The sequence below is a fragment of the Panthera uncia genome, assembly GCF_023721935.1.
Source record: "Panthera uncia isolate 11264 chromosome B2 unlocalized genomic scaffold, Puncia_PCG_1.0 HiC_scaffold_24, whole genome shotgun sequence".
Lineage (NCBI taxonomy): Eukaryota > Metazoa > Chordata > Mammalia > Carnivora > Felidae > Panthera > Panthera uncia.
Genome location: NW_026057580.1, coordinates 68728716 through 68743780, shown reverse-complemented (window position 1 = coordinate 68743780; position 15065 = coordinate 68728716). Strand labels below are relative to the sequence as shown.

The following is a 15065-nucleotide window of genomic DNA, read 5'->3' as shown; positions in this document are numbered from 1 at the left end:
TTAGTCGTTTCCAATTTCTAGTATGTCTAAATCCCACAAGGAGCTTGTTCCTAAAAATGCAGTTTCTCACTGAGAAACTACTCAAACAACTTTCCTATTCCTGCATTTGGGCAAACTCCGTCCCCTAGAATAACTCTTGCGTCAAAAAGGGCTCCTTTTCTTCCCTTCCTCCCTGCCCAAATGTTATCAGAATCCATTTTCATTCTTGATTTGGAAAATATAGTCACTATAACAATACTTTAAAATACCTTCTATAATTTTCTGTAATGATTGTATCATTATCTAGCAATAGTATCTCAACATTTAGAGCAAGGCATTTTAAGTTTTGCATATTGTTTGAAATTTACTTTAAGTTACCCAGTGACTTCCTTTTGTAGTAATACTCCATTTAATTATCAAGGTTGGCAAATCAAATTGTTTATGTACCTGAAATTTCCAAGCGATTGATACACAACTAATATGAATGCAGTAAAAAGACTCAGAGGACCATGAGGGGACTTCATCCATACCGTTTTTGGTTTGTTTAAAAGAAATTTTTTGAAGTGTATTTATTTAATCTCATGAACTGTGAGATCATGACCGAAATCAAGAGTCGACGCTTAACCGACTTAGCCACCCAGGTGCCCCTAGTTTGCTTTTTAAAGTAATTTGCAGCTATACTAGTTGAGTGATGGCAGCTGCTTTTGAGCTGGTGAAGATTTACGGGAGCCCCAGAACCTTTGAGTTACATAGTGGTTAAGCCCCAGTGGTAATGGGGAAGACAGGAAAGTAGATGACGGGGATTTCTAGAAACAGGGCACTAACACTTACCTACAAATTTCTCCCTTCTGATAAAATCTCTCCCCAAATGGCAATGTCAACACACTTCGGTTTTTTCAAGTGACATTAATTCATTCAGCAAATAACTGTCTACAAAAGGGACTGTCAACAAATTCATTCAGCAAACACATAGTTCATAGGGTGACAGTGTGACATTAGTTGCTTTATTAGAGGCATCATCAAATCTCAGTGATTTCCCAAAGCAGATATTTATCTCTCGTTCTTAGAAAGTTTGATGTGGATGCACCTGGTTGTTGGCAGAAGTGGAGGGAGAGTATCTGGCTCCATGGAGTTATTCAGGGATTCAGGTAGACCAAGGCGCTGCCATCCTCAACGTAGGGACTCCAGGGTCACCTGAGTCTCAACATCCAGCTGGCAGATAGGGGAGGAGAGAAAAGATGGAAAGTGGGAGGTCTTTGTAAACACAGCGGAAAGTGGAGCACAGCAGGGACAGCAGAAACAGAGTTGGAGGCGCTGAGGGGTTTCACTGTTGAGGAATGTTATCAGTCAAAAGAAGAAAAAAAAATGTTCTAATAGTTCTGTTTATCTCACCTTCAAATTATCTTCTGAAGATAACTTATAATCTAGAGGATTACTGTCACAAAGGACACAATGTGTTTTTATGGCTCTTTGATTCCTTCTGCTGGATCATTTCCAGAAGGAGTAGGTCAATTACTTGTGGAACCAGGACCATCTGGGCATGTCTCATTCCAAAGCAGCCTCTGCAAATGGCTTTTCTAATTGGGTAATTTGAAATCTCCAAGGCTGGGAGGAGGCACAATTAAACTTTTCCCTAAATTTCAAAAAGATGGAAAGCTTTTCCAGACCAGGAGTAGAGATTACAAAACAAATTCAGAGAAATAAAACTTTTTATTGTTCTGAAAAATCCTGGGTAGTTAGAAAGCTTTAAATAATAATGTTAAAGATTTTATATTTTCTGTTTAAAAGTATTACTTACGATGGTCTATTTTGCTAATCCATGTCTTTTCAGAATTACTTTATTTGGACTGTGGTGGTGACCATGGCTGGAAAATTTGCCATAGGGGCAGCGTTTGGCCTCATTTACCTTTATACAGCAGAGCTGTATCCAACCATGGTAAGGTAAGAACTACTTATTTTTCTTCTGTTTCCTTGTTGTCTTTTACTTACATGTCATTTCAATATATTTGGCCTTTGAGTATAAATGCTTTCTTTCGGTAGCAGTTACTGGAGCGCTGAGATAATGGGAAAGTTACAGGATGACGCTAATTCCGAATCTGAGGCTTTGTCTACACTTCATTAGCAAGGATATTAAAGAAATTGTTTGTGAAATCACACTCTATTATTCTAGAACCATTCTAAATCTCAAGTGCAGTTGACTTACACTGACTCTCCATACGACTCAAGGCTAATCTTCTCAGGATGTGTCTCTTGATGTTCTGATGTCACTTGTCTTAATTTTTAGGGCTGCTGTAACAAAACACCAAAGTTTGGGTCAAACAGCAGAAATCTTTTTTCTGGAGGCTAGAAGTCCAAGATCAAGGTGTTTGGCAGATTTGGTTTCTCCTAGAGCCTCTCTCCTTGGTTTAATAAGAGATTCTTATGCACTTAAAAAATACATTTTGTCCTTCTTACTAGATATTCTGTAAGGTTTCCTTACATAACTTTTAACAAAAAGCACATTAAGGTATTGCTTGGGGCTCCTGGGAGGCTCAGTTAGGCCTCCGGCTCTTGGTTTTGGCTCAGGTCATGATCTCACTGTTTCATGAGATGGAGCCCCAAGCACTGGCAGTGCAGAGCCTGCTTGGGATTCTCTCTCTCCCTCTCTCCCTCTGCCCCTGCCCTGCTCGCACTGTCTGTCTCTCTCAAAATAAATAAATAAACCTAAAAAAAGATATTGCTTGGCTTTAAAAAATTGAAATAGAATGTTCCACAGGTATAAATCTTCCGTTCTCCCAAATTCCCATTCCCTACCCCAAAGGAATTCCTGCTCTAGAAGGCTGATGTTATTCTCAATGTTAGACTGAATGAATATACAGAAGGGCCTCATCTGCGTAGCAAAGGAAGAATGGTTTATCTTTTTTTTTGGTCTTGAACTCTCTGTATGCTTGTATACACCACTGTTTCACAGAACGTGGATATAGATCACAAGTGATTCTTGAAACAGTGTGAAATGATTTTCAAGTATATTAGGCCGAGCGTAAGTGTTCTTAGGTTTATTCTGTGCTGGGCGTGCGGACAGGGGCTGCCTCTGTGCTCCGCTGGGCTTCAGTTCTGGCTGCTGTCTTTTTTTTTTTTTTTTTTTTAACATTTTATTTATTTATTTATTTATTTTTTTTGAGAGAGAGAGAGAGAGACAGACAGACAGAGCACAAGTGGGGGAGAGGCAGAGGGAGAGGGAGACACAGAATCCAAAGCAGAGTCCAGGCTCTGAGCTGTCAGCACAGAGCCCGATGTGGGGCTCGAACTCACAAACCGAGAGATCATGACCTGAGCTGAAGTCGGACGCTTAGCCGACTGAGCCACCCAGGCACCCCGTGGCTGCTGTCTTAACGCTCCTCCCGTTTGCAGGTCGCTGGCCGTGGGAAGCGGCAGCATGGTGAGCCGCGTGGGAAGCATCATGGCCCCGTTCTGCGTTTACCTCTCCAGCATTTGGAACTTCCTACCACAGGTGTCCATCAGTTTATAGGCCCTCACTGAGACAGCAGAGAGGCAGAGCAGCTAACTGCCTTCTATCTCTTTACTCATTGGAAGTCAATTTGTAATTCAATGATGGAGGTTTCTAGAAACGTGATTAACAGCTCACCAGGCGGTAAGTAGAGTGGTGGCCGCTGTTTTCCTGTTGGTCGATCCCTTCCACCACTGGTGAGCTGTTAACCGCAATCGTGCCCACTGTGAAGGGACCCTCTCCCCTCCCATCTCATGCAGCTGCGTGGGGAGAGCTCTGTTGTCCGTCCTCCCTCTGGGTTCCCGCTGCATGCCTGCTGGTCAGGGTCAATTCTGGAGGCTGCCTGCCGCTTGGAGGGTTCTGTGGTGCCTGGTGGAGAGGTTTAGGGTCCTGGTTTTCAGCTTACCTGAAACTTGACAGGCTCTTCATGGTGAGGAGGAAGAAGATGGGAAGCAGGTGGGGTGGGAGGTTAGGGAGGCAGGGAGGGTTTGGGGGCGGCCCGAGGTGCTCTGAGACTAGGGGGAGAGCCCTGGGTCTGTGGCCCTCTCCCCCTTCCTTCAGGTGCCCTCTCCTGAATTTCTTTGCCGTAGCTCAGTCTAGGCTGTCCCCTCTCGTCCTCAAGGTTCCTCATTCTTTTCCTGGGTTCCCCTTAACTAGACTCACTCTCTGGGAGCCGTCCTGGCTATCCTCCCCAGTCCCTGCATGGATAACCTCTTCTCAGTTCTTCCTTCCCTTCCAAGCTGCAAACCCACCCTTCCGCTGGGCTCATGGATATTCTCCCTGGGTGTCTCACAAACGAAGTCAGCTTTTCCCAGACTGAAGGGGTCAGTGCCTTAGAGCCCTTCTCCTCTGCCTCCCGCTTTGGGTTAGGAGTCCGTGGCCTCCAGCCTGACACTTGAGCATCAGCGTTTCATTTACCCTGTGCTTCTGTCCCCCTCTCCTCCCAACCCATGACCCCAAATCCTCCCCTTCTTTCTCAAAACCACCCCAGCTTGCCTGCTTCCAGTTCAGTTGCCCCCACCTTCTGCCTCCCAGATTCTCTCCCTGCGCTCACCCCCACCCCATCAGAAGAGTTTGCCAGACCACAGCTCTGACCCAACTGCCCCGTCACCTTCGGAATGGACTAAACTCCAAGCTCTTCCGGATGTTGAAGTCCTTTCCAGATGGACCCCCCTGCAGATCGCCCCTATCCTGTTTTCTTTCCTCACCCACTTCCCTCCTCTGCACCCTTCTCTCCTCCTATGCCTGCTCCCCTCTGCAGAGAAGCCTCCTCCCATCTCTGCTTGCTAAACTTGCATGTACCCTTTAAGAGGCAGAGCAAACCTGACTTCTCTGAGAAAGACCCGGATCCGTGACCCCACCTCTCCCTTCCTCAGTTTGCGTAGCATTTCATATGTGCCCCTTTCCCAGCCCACAGCCACAGTCTGGCTTTATTATCTTCATGCATGTTTTTGTCCCCCTCCTTAAACTGTTGGCTTCTTGCAAGACAGGGCACTTTGTATCCCCACAACTGTGTCCAGCCAAAGCATTTCCCTCACCCTGTGTGCCACTCACGTTATAATTTATTTGATATTTTAAATCAAATAGACTGGCTTTTTAAAATTAGCTTTGTCTTCAACACTATTGTCAGAGAAGTCATGTGTTTTGCTAGTTATCGGTTTTTCAAAATACAGTAACAAAATCTCACAATAGAACAAAGTGTGTGGTGCTACCTTAAAAAAATCACCTTGCACGCACAGGTACACCTGCTCTTTGGATGTCTTTGGGAATCTCACGTTCCAGCAACAGGCACCCAGTCAAGTTTGCTTAACTGAGGTGTTGGGATGCCAGCATATTTTATGGGCTGACCCTGAGGTTGAGAAACGATATGTGCTGTCTAGCCTGTGCGGGGAGGTGTTTTTGGAGAGCCCACCATCCTTTTTAGGGCATGGGCTTTTCTAGAAGCATCTCCTTTAGGCTAGCACTTTGTGTTCCTCATTAAATAAAAAGAAGATAAAAATGGAGAAGGCGTTTTTGAAACCAGTAAGCTGAAACATACAGAAGACACATATATCTATAAAAGCAAGCTACTATAAAAATACTAAAAACTAATAAAGATGAAAAAAAAAAAAAAGACACCCGTAAGAGTCAATTAGGGGCTATGTAGTCAAAAGGGATTTTAAATTTTATACAACAGATACTTAAATGGCACTTGTTATGCAAAACCACAAAAAATGGTCTTCATAGAATGCAGATACTGTTCATTGCTATCCCCATTTTACAGATGAGGCTGATGAATAGAAAGTAATCATTAACCCGAGGTCACATACCCTAGAGGTGACAGAGCTTGGATTCAAACCAAATACCAGATTTTGTTACTGTATTTTGAAAAACCGATAACTAGCAAAACACCCATGAGGTTAAACAAACAGTACAAAAGGGAATACAAAAAACTGAGCTCCTCCTCTACCCTGACCTGGAACCGCCCTAGTCCCCTTTCCCCAAAATGACCCCTGTCAGGAGGATCTTGTATATATTTGCAGGACTATTCTGTGAATATGGTTCCTTTGGATGCAACAGATGTTGCTTGTTGTTTTAAATGAGTAAAAACAATAAATGATTAAATTTCTCATTCAGCTTATTTACGGGAGTCAAACTGCCTAAGGAGCCAATATTTTCATTTGAAGGAATGGAAATGCTAAACTAAAAGATAAGTTTGTCTTTCTCTTTTGAAAAGAAGCACATGAAAATCACTCATTCTGATGCTTCTCTTATCAACCGTTGTTTTCTGGTAATCTGAAAAAGAGTGGACTCTAATTCATTTCAGTTTTGAATTCATCATTGAGTTTGGCAAAGATTTACTGAGTGTTGATTTTGAACCAATCCCTCTGTTAGGTGCTATGGAGCAGAGATGAGAGAAACAGCCTCTTCTTGAGAGACATCGGTCCAGTGTGGTGGGGAAGGCCGAAGAGCAAACCATCCTGAGCCTCAAAGACAAGGGCTATAGATGAGGGCTGCATGTAGGGAATGCCAGAGTTATGAGTTGTAGGAGAGGGCGACCAACCCAGGCTAAGGCCAGAGGGGAGGCTTCCTGGAGGAGGGGGCCTTTAATCTGTGTCTGGAAGAGCCAGTGAGGGTCAGCCAGGGGACAAGGAGAGAAGGGAATTCTAGGCAGGGGGAATGAAACAGGGTGCTGTTGAAAAAAAAAAAAAAAAAAAAAAACAACACCAGACGCCGAATAGAAGCGAGGCAAGATTTTATTCACGGCTGGGCCAAACCTGATCTCCTGATCTTAAGGAGAAAAAAGTGCAGAGAATGGCCCCGAACAAAAGTAGCAGTGAGCTTATGTGGATTTTAGCAAGTCAGAGTACGTCATTATTTAGTTAACCAATTACAATTTATAGCATTTCATGGTAGCCATTCATATTGTGACACAGAGACGTTAGTCTTGGCGAGAACCTATCAATTTAAAGTTCTTTGTCCTAAGAGGGTTTAAAATGACCATAGTTAGACACCTAAGATACCGTGGGGAGTGAGTTCGTGACTTTTTACATGTTGGTCTTGTCTAGGCTAGATCTTGGTAGAAGGGGTGGGGGAACGTTTTGCAACCTAAGTTATCTATTTAGCAAGCAGGCGAGGTTACAGAAGCGAGATAGGGTGGTTAGTAATTTCCCATAACCCTAATAGGGAACTACATAAGCTTTTTATCTCAATTATTCATGAAAGGTGAGTTTAAGCCAAACTCATGTACAATAAGCTTTCTGATATCTTTTAAGTTGACCTATTACAGGGAACAGGAAGGCAACAGCTTACAAGAAAAAAGGAGGGGCGCCTGGGTGGCTCAGTCGGTTAAGCGTCTGACTTCAGCTCAGGTCACCATCTCACGGTCCGTGAGTTCGAGCCCCGCGTCGGGCTCTGGGCTGATGGCCCAGAGCCTGGAGCCTGCTTCCGATTCTGTGTCCCCTTCTCTCTCTGCTCCTCCCCCGTTCATGCTCTGTCTCTCTCTGTCTCAAAAATAAATAAACGTTAAAAAAAAAAAAAAAGAAAAAAGGAACACGACCAGTTTGGGTTTGGGGGCGAGCTTATTGCTAACAGCTAGGGTGGGTTGTGGGTGTCAGGAGATAAATCTGGAAAAACAGGCAGGGATGTCAAAGGAGGTCAGAAGGGAGGTGCATGCCTACTACAGTCAGCTTAGAGATGACAGGATGGAAAAGTCGCCTCCGCAGGACCTGGTGACCCGTTGGTTGTGCTGGAGGTGGGAAGCAGGAGGGATGCCAGAGCCATTCTTGGGGCTGGAAGGAACCCAGGAGGAGTCACAGGGTTGAAGTGGGGAAGGACAGCGCCCTGGAATTATGTGTGATGAGTGTGAGGCACCTGCAGGACGGCCGGCCGGCAGAGGCGTCTGGGAGGCAACGCCTTTCCAGGTCTGGAGCTGGGGGGGTGGGGGGGGGAGTGGGTGTGGGAGTCGTAAGGGAGGGGTGAGCAGACTGAAGAGCAGAGCCCTAGGAACGATGGCATTTAAGGTGTGATGGAAGGAGGGCCGGGGTGCGGCAGCCAGGGAGGTGGGGAGGTGACCAGGACCCCAAAGGAAGAGAGGAGGTGAGGAAGGCAGGAGAGGACAGCGGCCAAGAAGGACCAGGACAGGAAAATGTCTGTTTGGTTGGCAGCTAGGAGTCTGTGGCTTGGGAAGCGCGGCTCCTGTGGGTGGAAGGAGAGGGAGAGAGGACAGCGGGAAGCAGTGGCCTCCGTGCAGGGGATGAGCCAGCAGCCAGAGTGGTGTAGGCCCAGGCTGAGGGCCTCTCTGGCTTCTTTGAATGATAAAATCACATTTATTGACTGCTTACCGTGGTCAGGCACTGTTTAAGTGCCTTAAATGTGTCCTTTAATTAAACCTTTCAACCGTCCTCTGAGGGAGGTACTATTGCTCTTTGCATTTTACAGATAAGGAAACCGAGGAGCCGGAAGTTTAGGTAGCTTGCTCAAGTTCACACAGGTAGCAAGAACAAGTTCCCAGGAGGAGTGGGTACAGAGATTATAAGAGGCTCGAGAACTGTTGTTTTTACTGAAGGAAAACAACCAGTGGAAAGGAAAAGGTCAAAAACCTGTGAGAAGGAGGGAGGCCTGTTGATAGAGGAGCCCCCTTCTGAGGCTGAGGCCGGAGGCAGTGGGGTCTGGAGAGGATGAAGGGGGAGTGAGAGGTGGGGCATGAGGGGTAGGGGCTTGTGAGGAGGCTGGAGGGGCTGGAGGGAGCTGAGCAGGAGGCCGGGAGACCAGGTCTTCTGCTGATAGAGAGGAGGGGCTGGAGGGCTATGGGTTTGTGTACTGCGGGACTCTTCTCACTGCCAAGCCAGAAAGAAAACCCCGGTCCTGTCTTGGATCTTCCAGTGATCCTATTTCTCGTTTCGACTTATTCGGTGGGTGTACCTGCTACTTCTCGAGGCACCAAAGATACCTTCAAGCGTCCTTTGGAGGATCGCTTTGAATTCTGCTACTGCTTCTAGGCTTGCTCATGTCTTTCTAAGAATTAGGTTAGCAGCGTTCCACAAAACAAAACCAAGCCCTGTCTTCTCAAGGCCACGCGTATTGTTGAGGCGGCCGTGCATCACGTCGTGGTTGCTCTGTGTGCTTTGCGTTTCACATTCTCAGAGGTGGTGAAAGCACCAAGTATGTGGATTTATCGGGAAAACCATCTAATTTACGGGCTCTTCCCAGGCAGTAGTTTTGGCTGGACGAGTTTGAATTACGTAAGGATGGAACACATTTTTACAGACTGTGTGGAGGTTTAGTTCCAGAATCCACCCAGCACCTCATACGGATCAACAGAGAATAGATATATAGATTTGCATTTTAAAAATTGAGGTAAAATTGGTGTAATGTGATTTGCATTTTTTAAAGGCACACACCTTGGTGCTAATCTAAAAGGTTGCCTTTGATGTGTCAAAATTTGGAAAGTAAAGAAATACTGAATTTTTTTTAAGGAAATTAGATGGATCCTTACCCCCCCAAAGTAGCAATTAGTTTTCATTTGCTTTTGTTTGGTTTCTCCCTAAATTCTGTAGGCTTTGGTTCATTGAAACATTCCATTTGTGTGTTCATTCATTCATTCATTCATTCTGTGCCATTTATTGAACACTGACCGTGTACCAGTTTTGGGGGTAAGGACAAGGTTGACCAAGGCAGTCTCTGACCATTAAGTCCCAACCCAAGGCTCAATTGCTGGGTTTCTCTATAAGACTCTGGAATCCGGGAAGATGCAATAAGGACTTTTTTTTCTCCATGCATCTCCTAGGACAATGCCTGCAAGAGTACTACTCTAGGCACAACTGGGATTTATTGAGTAGGTCTCCATAGTGGTCAATGAAGTGATGAGTGACCATTATGCCAGACTGCATAAGTAACCGAAGCCTAGTTCTGTAAAAGTAACCAAAGATTTCACCAGGAAATAAAAGTGACAACTGTTACATCAAATTTAATTCTATTGCCTCTGAAAAAGGCTCAGAAATTATTCTGAAGGGTACGTTGCTTTCTGGGTGTGTCACTTATTATTGTTTTTTTAAAATTCCTTCTAGTTGCTTGTTGGGATTTTGGCCTTCATCAGTGGAGTGCTGTCACTAATGCTTCCAGAAACCATGGGAAGGCCTCTGGCAACGACTTGGGAGGAAGCTGCTAAACAGGATACAGAAAAAGATAGTTCAGGCAAATTATTTCCCACAACCAATAATACTGCGTTGGAAAAAATAGAAGTGATTGACTCAGGGGTTTCTGGTCTTAGTGAATAAATGTGCTATATGTGCCGTCTAGCACCTGAAATATTGTTTACTTTCATGACTTTGTATTAGAGGAATATTATTCTCATCTCCTGAATGTGATTTGTATGTGTCTTTTAAAAATTTTTTGTAAGAAAGTCTTAAAATGATAATTTTGTAAAAGTAAAAGAAATAAAACCAAGATGAGAATTCTTATTTTTTACGCCGCTTTATTGCCACAAAATATTTCTTCCTATTTGTTCTTATATGTCATTGATTCTCAACCTTCCCCCCTGTCCCCTGCTGTGCCCGCCTGGGGGAAGACCCACACTGTCTTCAGGACCAGGGTCCTTGGGAACTGTGGACCGGGAAAAATGGGCATGGGAGCTTTTGACAAAGCCCTTTGAAGATTCTATTTCTGATATTCCTTTCCCTCTTAGGAGAATCCTAGCTCTAAATGCAGGTTTTATTCAGAAATGCTCTGTCAAAAAATGTTTGTCTTCATAATTTAACCGTGAAAACCATAGCTGCAGAAAAAACGGATCTTGCTTTCCAGCACCCTTGGGACACAAGGCATGAGTTTTCTAGTCTGACATTCTTATCTCTCCTAAATTTGCCGGACGCCCTCCCTAAGTCTCCTTCAAGCTACAGAGAAACTGTGGCATTTTAGTGCACTGCAAAATTTTTGTTTGCAGATCATCCAGGAAATTGACTCTAAGTACCATTTGGATCTGTCACCAGTGTAAAAACAAACAAAAACAAAAACATTAAGTATTCATTTTTGAGAGGTTTTTTTTTACAGGAAGATTTTACTCTTTTTTTTTTTTAAGTACTAAGTTTTGTTTCCTCAACTTTATCTAAAACCGTATTTTGCAAATATGTTCAGTTTATATTTTGCAAATATGTTCAGTTTAACATCCTGAACATTTCAACAGCAAAATTTGGGCATAATTTTACCTTTAGAAGAATACATTTCAGACAAGTTTGCTGTAAGTTTTGGACTTCTTCTTTCTTATGGTTTCATCAGAAGCTCATTATTTTTTTCTTCTTTGCTCTAGAAATCGAGCTGTCAGATACGCTTTATTGGAATTGGTGAAGTACTGGGGCACCTGGGTGGCTCAGTCAATGAAGTGTCCAGCTCTTGACTTCAGCTCAGGTCATGATCTCATGGTTCATGACTTTGAAACCTGCATCCGGCTCTGTGTTGACAGTGCAGATCCTGCTTGGGATTCTCTCTCTTTCCCTCTCTCTCTCTCTCTCTCTCTGCCCCTCCCCTGCTTGCGTGCGTGGCGCACTCTCTCTCAAAGGAAAAAAAAAAAGAATTTGGTGAAGTATTAGTGGCAGAGGCAAGTAAAAGGATTAAGACAACTTTATAGATACTGGTTTTTAAAAAGCATTGCTAAGGGGGAAAAAGGGATTTGCCCCGAATTATTCAGACTTTTTTATATTAATTCAGTTCCCTGGATAACCTCAGTTCTTCACTTGGCCTTATCACTTGGAAAATAAAAAACCCCCCAAACCTCTCTCCCTTTGTAAGGAAAAACAAAATAATAGAAGGATATAAGAGGGAGATTTTCTTTCTCTTTTATCTCACCTCTTCTTGTGTCTCTTTCTTTTTTTCCTTTAACTTTAGCTTGTTTTTCTTTTTTTTTAAATTTTTTTAATGTTTATTTATTTTTGAGAGATGCAGAGTGTGACTGGGGGAGGGGCAGAGAGAGAAGGAGACACAGAGTCTGGAGCAGTCTCCAGGCTCTGAGCCGTCAGCACAGAGCCCAATGTGGGGCTCGAACTCACAACCTGTGACATCATGACCTGAGCTGAAGTCGGACGCTTAACCAGCTGAGCCACACAGGGGCCCCATTGTTTTTCAACTGTTACTTAGGTTTTTCCCTCTTAGTTAATCTTTGGTGTTTTCTCGACTTTCTTTCTATGGTCTATATTAGTTTGCTAAGGCTGCCATAGCAGAATACAGACTGGGGGGCTTCCACAACAGAAATTTGTTTCTCACAGTTCTGGAGACTGGAAGTTTGGGATCAAGATGCCTGCAATGTAGCTTTCATTTTAAGGCCTCTTCTCTTGGCTTGTGGGCAAGCCAGGGTCTCCCCATGTGCTCACATGACCTCTTCTTTGTGCCTGTGCACAGAGAGAGCGAGTGAGCGAGAGAGACAGAGAGAAAGAGAGCAAGCAAGCTCTCTGGTGTCTCAAAAGGGCATTAATCCCTTCAGGAGAGCCCCCACTGTTTTTACCTCCTCGAACCTCACCAACATTTGGTCTCTAACACCCATGTATGTGTTTCTGTATTTATAAGTGTCCAGAAGCGTTCTGTCCAAAACAGAAACCCTCTGAGCTATTTCAGGCATAGAATTTAATACAGGGAATAAGTTACCAAAGTGTGGGAAGGACTGATGGAACAAAATGGAAGAAGTTACCCAGGGACCAGGAAGCCACTGCCCTCACTGGGCTAGGAGTCCCCATGCCTATACTCTCTGCTTCCACTGCTCATCCAGAAATCACATTTCTGTTGCTGACAAGAAACAAAGGAGCCCACACTCCCACTGATGCAACTGAAACTGCCTGGCATGGTTTCAACGTGAGTTGAATTTTTAGATTCATTTAGAAAATTTCCGTTGTTTCTGGTATTGACTCTTCTATCCATTATCATGGGTAATGTCTTCATTTAGCTGGGCTATTTTAATGTCTTTCAACGAAGTATAATTTTCTCCACAAATCATGCACATAGCTTGTTATACTTAGTCCCGGGGATATACATTTATTACTGGAAGTGCTGAGTTTCTAATATATTTTCTATTGCTTCTTGCTGGCATTAAGGAAGGTGGTTGGTTTTTGTGTGTTGTTATAGCCAACAACCTTGATAAAAAGTGGTTTTAAATCAGTAGGAGATGAAAACTTTATTGGGAGAAAAATTGAGCTTTTCATCATGACAATTAAAAATATTAGTCATACAGGAAGCCAAATATGCTTTGTTCCTCCAGCATTTCTTAACATGCACAGTCTTCTGATTTTATCCTTGCAAAATAGTGATATAGATCTTTAACAGTTGGACCCTTGTCATAGCACATCAGATGTGTCTCTCCCTGTAAGTATTTCAAGGAGTACTTTACCATGGCGCCGGAAAGCTCAGAGAACAACCCGTACACAAGTAGGTGAACTTCAGGCAGATGACCTCGTTATCAGTTCTGTTTAACTGAGGTCTATGCATAAACCTGATGATGAAACACTATATCTGCATCAATCACCCTGCACAGCTCTGATGCTGTACAACATTATTTCTCCCTGCTCCGTGTACCATTCCAACACTCGGTCAAGGAGAGTGTGGCAGGTGACCTGTCCAGTCTTGGTCTTGGCCAGTGGGCATGTGGGGCCCATTCTGTCAATACTACAGCATGCTGTCACTGTCCTGAGTTGGTTGTGCCCTCCAACATATGTTGTTTCTCTCTTGAGGACCCTGCTATTCACATTGTTCTGGTGATTAGTCTTGGCCCGTGATAGCTGCAGGGAAGACCTCCCGTGAGGCAAGCCAACAAAGCATGAACTTCGGGATCGAGTCCCACCCTTGCCCAGGCTCTTGTGAGAGGCCTTAATAATGGGCTCGTTGGTCATAAGTTTTTGTAAACTCTTGTAAATTTTGCAAAAGGAAGATATAGTTACTGCAATCAGTTAAGAACGCTGGCTCTTACCACTCTATTTCCCTTCTGTTACATTTCGCCTCTGTCACATGACATCAAAGTGACCACAGGCACTTTTTCTGTTATGATTCTGTATATTTTTTTCTTAAAGGGGGCTTTGAAAACTGTATAAACTTCAGACCCCACAAAATCTGTCCCTCTTCCCAACCGTTGTGTTGTTAAGGAAGTCCATATTGAACTTGAAAATATACTCTGAATGTATACCCTGAATGTATACCCTGAATGAGGGGCTTGATCAGTTCTGTTCTCTTCTCTCACACCTGTCAAATATTTACTGACAACATGCTGAACACAAAGGGTTCATTCTATAATATGACACATCCAAGGGAGTACTTAATAAATTCTTGCAGATGGTGAAGAGGAATCTTTTCTTGTTTAAGATCGTTTAAACTGACCAGGAAAGCCAAAGCCCATTGGTAACTTTCCCCAACAGAGATGAATTATCTGAATTTGCCAGAAGTCCGTAACAGCTGCTCGCTTTACCTCTAAAGTCCACATTGCACCAGTATTTACTGACAACTGCTAGTTCCCTAAGTAAATTCATTTTTCTCATTTATTCCCTGTCTCTCCCTAGGCTCACCTACTTGGGTTCTTTAATGTCTTTCTAATGTCCATCAGGAGATTTTCATGGATGTTCCAATAAGTAAGTCTTGGAAGTCCGATTATTTTACAAAGAAGAAAGGGTTCCATTACAGAGTCTGCCCTACTTCTGTACCTCAAGTCAGGGCTAGCCCGTGTATCAGAGAGTTACGTCACCCTGAACTCACTCCTCCCCCATTTCCCTGCCCCAACCCGTGGCCTATATGACTGAATCCCTGGCCCCCACAAGCCTCGCTTCCTTAACAGCCTTCAAAAAGATTCAAGTTCTGTTGGTTTGAAGCTCTCCATTTACTGGCGGACTAACATACCAGCAAGGCCAGCACATCATAAGCCATTGACACCCATGGAAGCAGAGCAGGAGGGGCTGGGTGGCCAGGGAGGCCTCCAACACGCTGCATAAGGGCGGCTCTGTGGACCTCCAGAGCCCACAGTAAAATGTCTCTGAAAAATTGTTGAGGAGGAATGCGATGCTGAGCTCACCTGCATTCTCAGGGGGATCACTTCAACTTTTTGGCCCTCAGCCACCTGCCTGTAAAATGATAACACAAGACCCCCCTAGATGGTCCC

General features: G+C 44.1%; 1 protein-coding gene across 1 annotated transcript in view; it reads left to right on the top strand.

The window, feature by feature from the left end:
* Positions 1-10405, top strand: part of SLC22A16 (solute carrier family 22 member 16) — a 41333-nt gene extending 30928 nt beyond the window's left edge. The window contains exons 6-8 of the mRNA XM_049654164.1: positions 1811-1920; positions 3370-3469; positions 10015-10405. Of these exons, the coding sequence (XP_049510121.1) occupies positions 1811-1920; positions 3370-3469; positions 10015-10224 (420 nt within the window). The 3' untranslated portion in view covers positions 10225-10405. The remainder of the gene's footprint in view (positions 1-1810; positions 1921-3369; positions 3470-10014) is intronic.
* The last annotated feature ends 4660 nt before the right edge of the window (positions 10406-15065 follow it).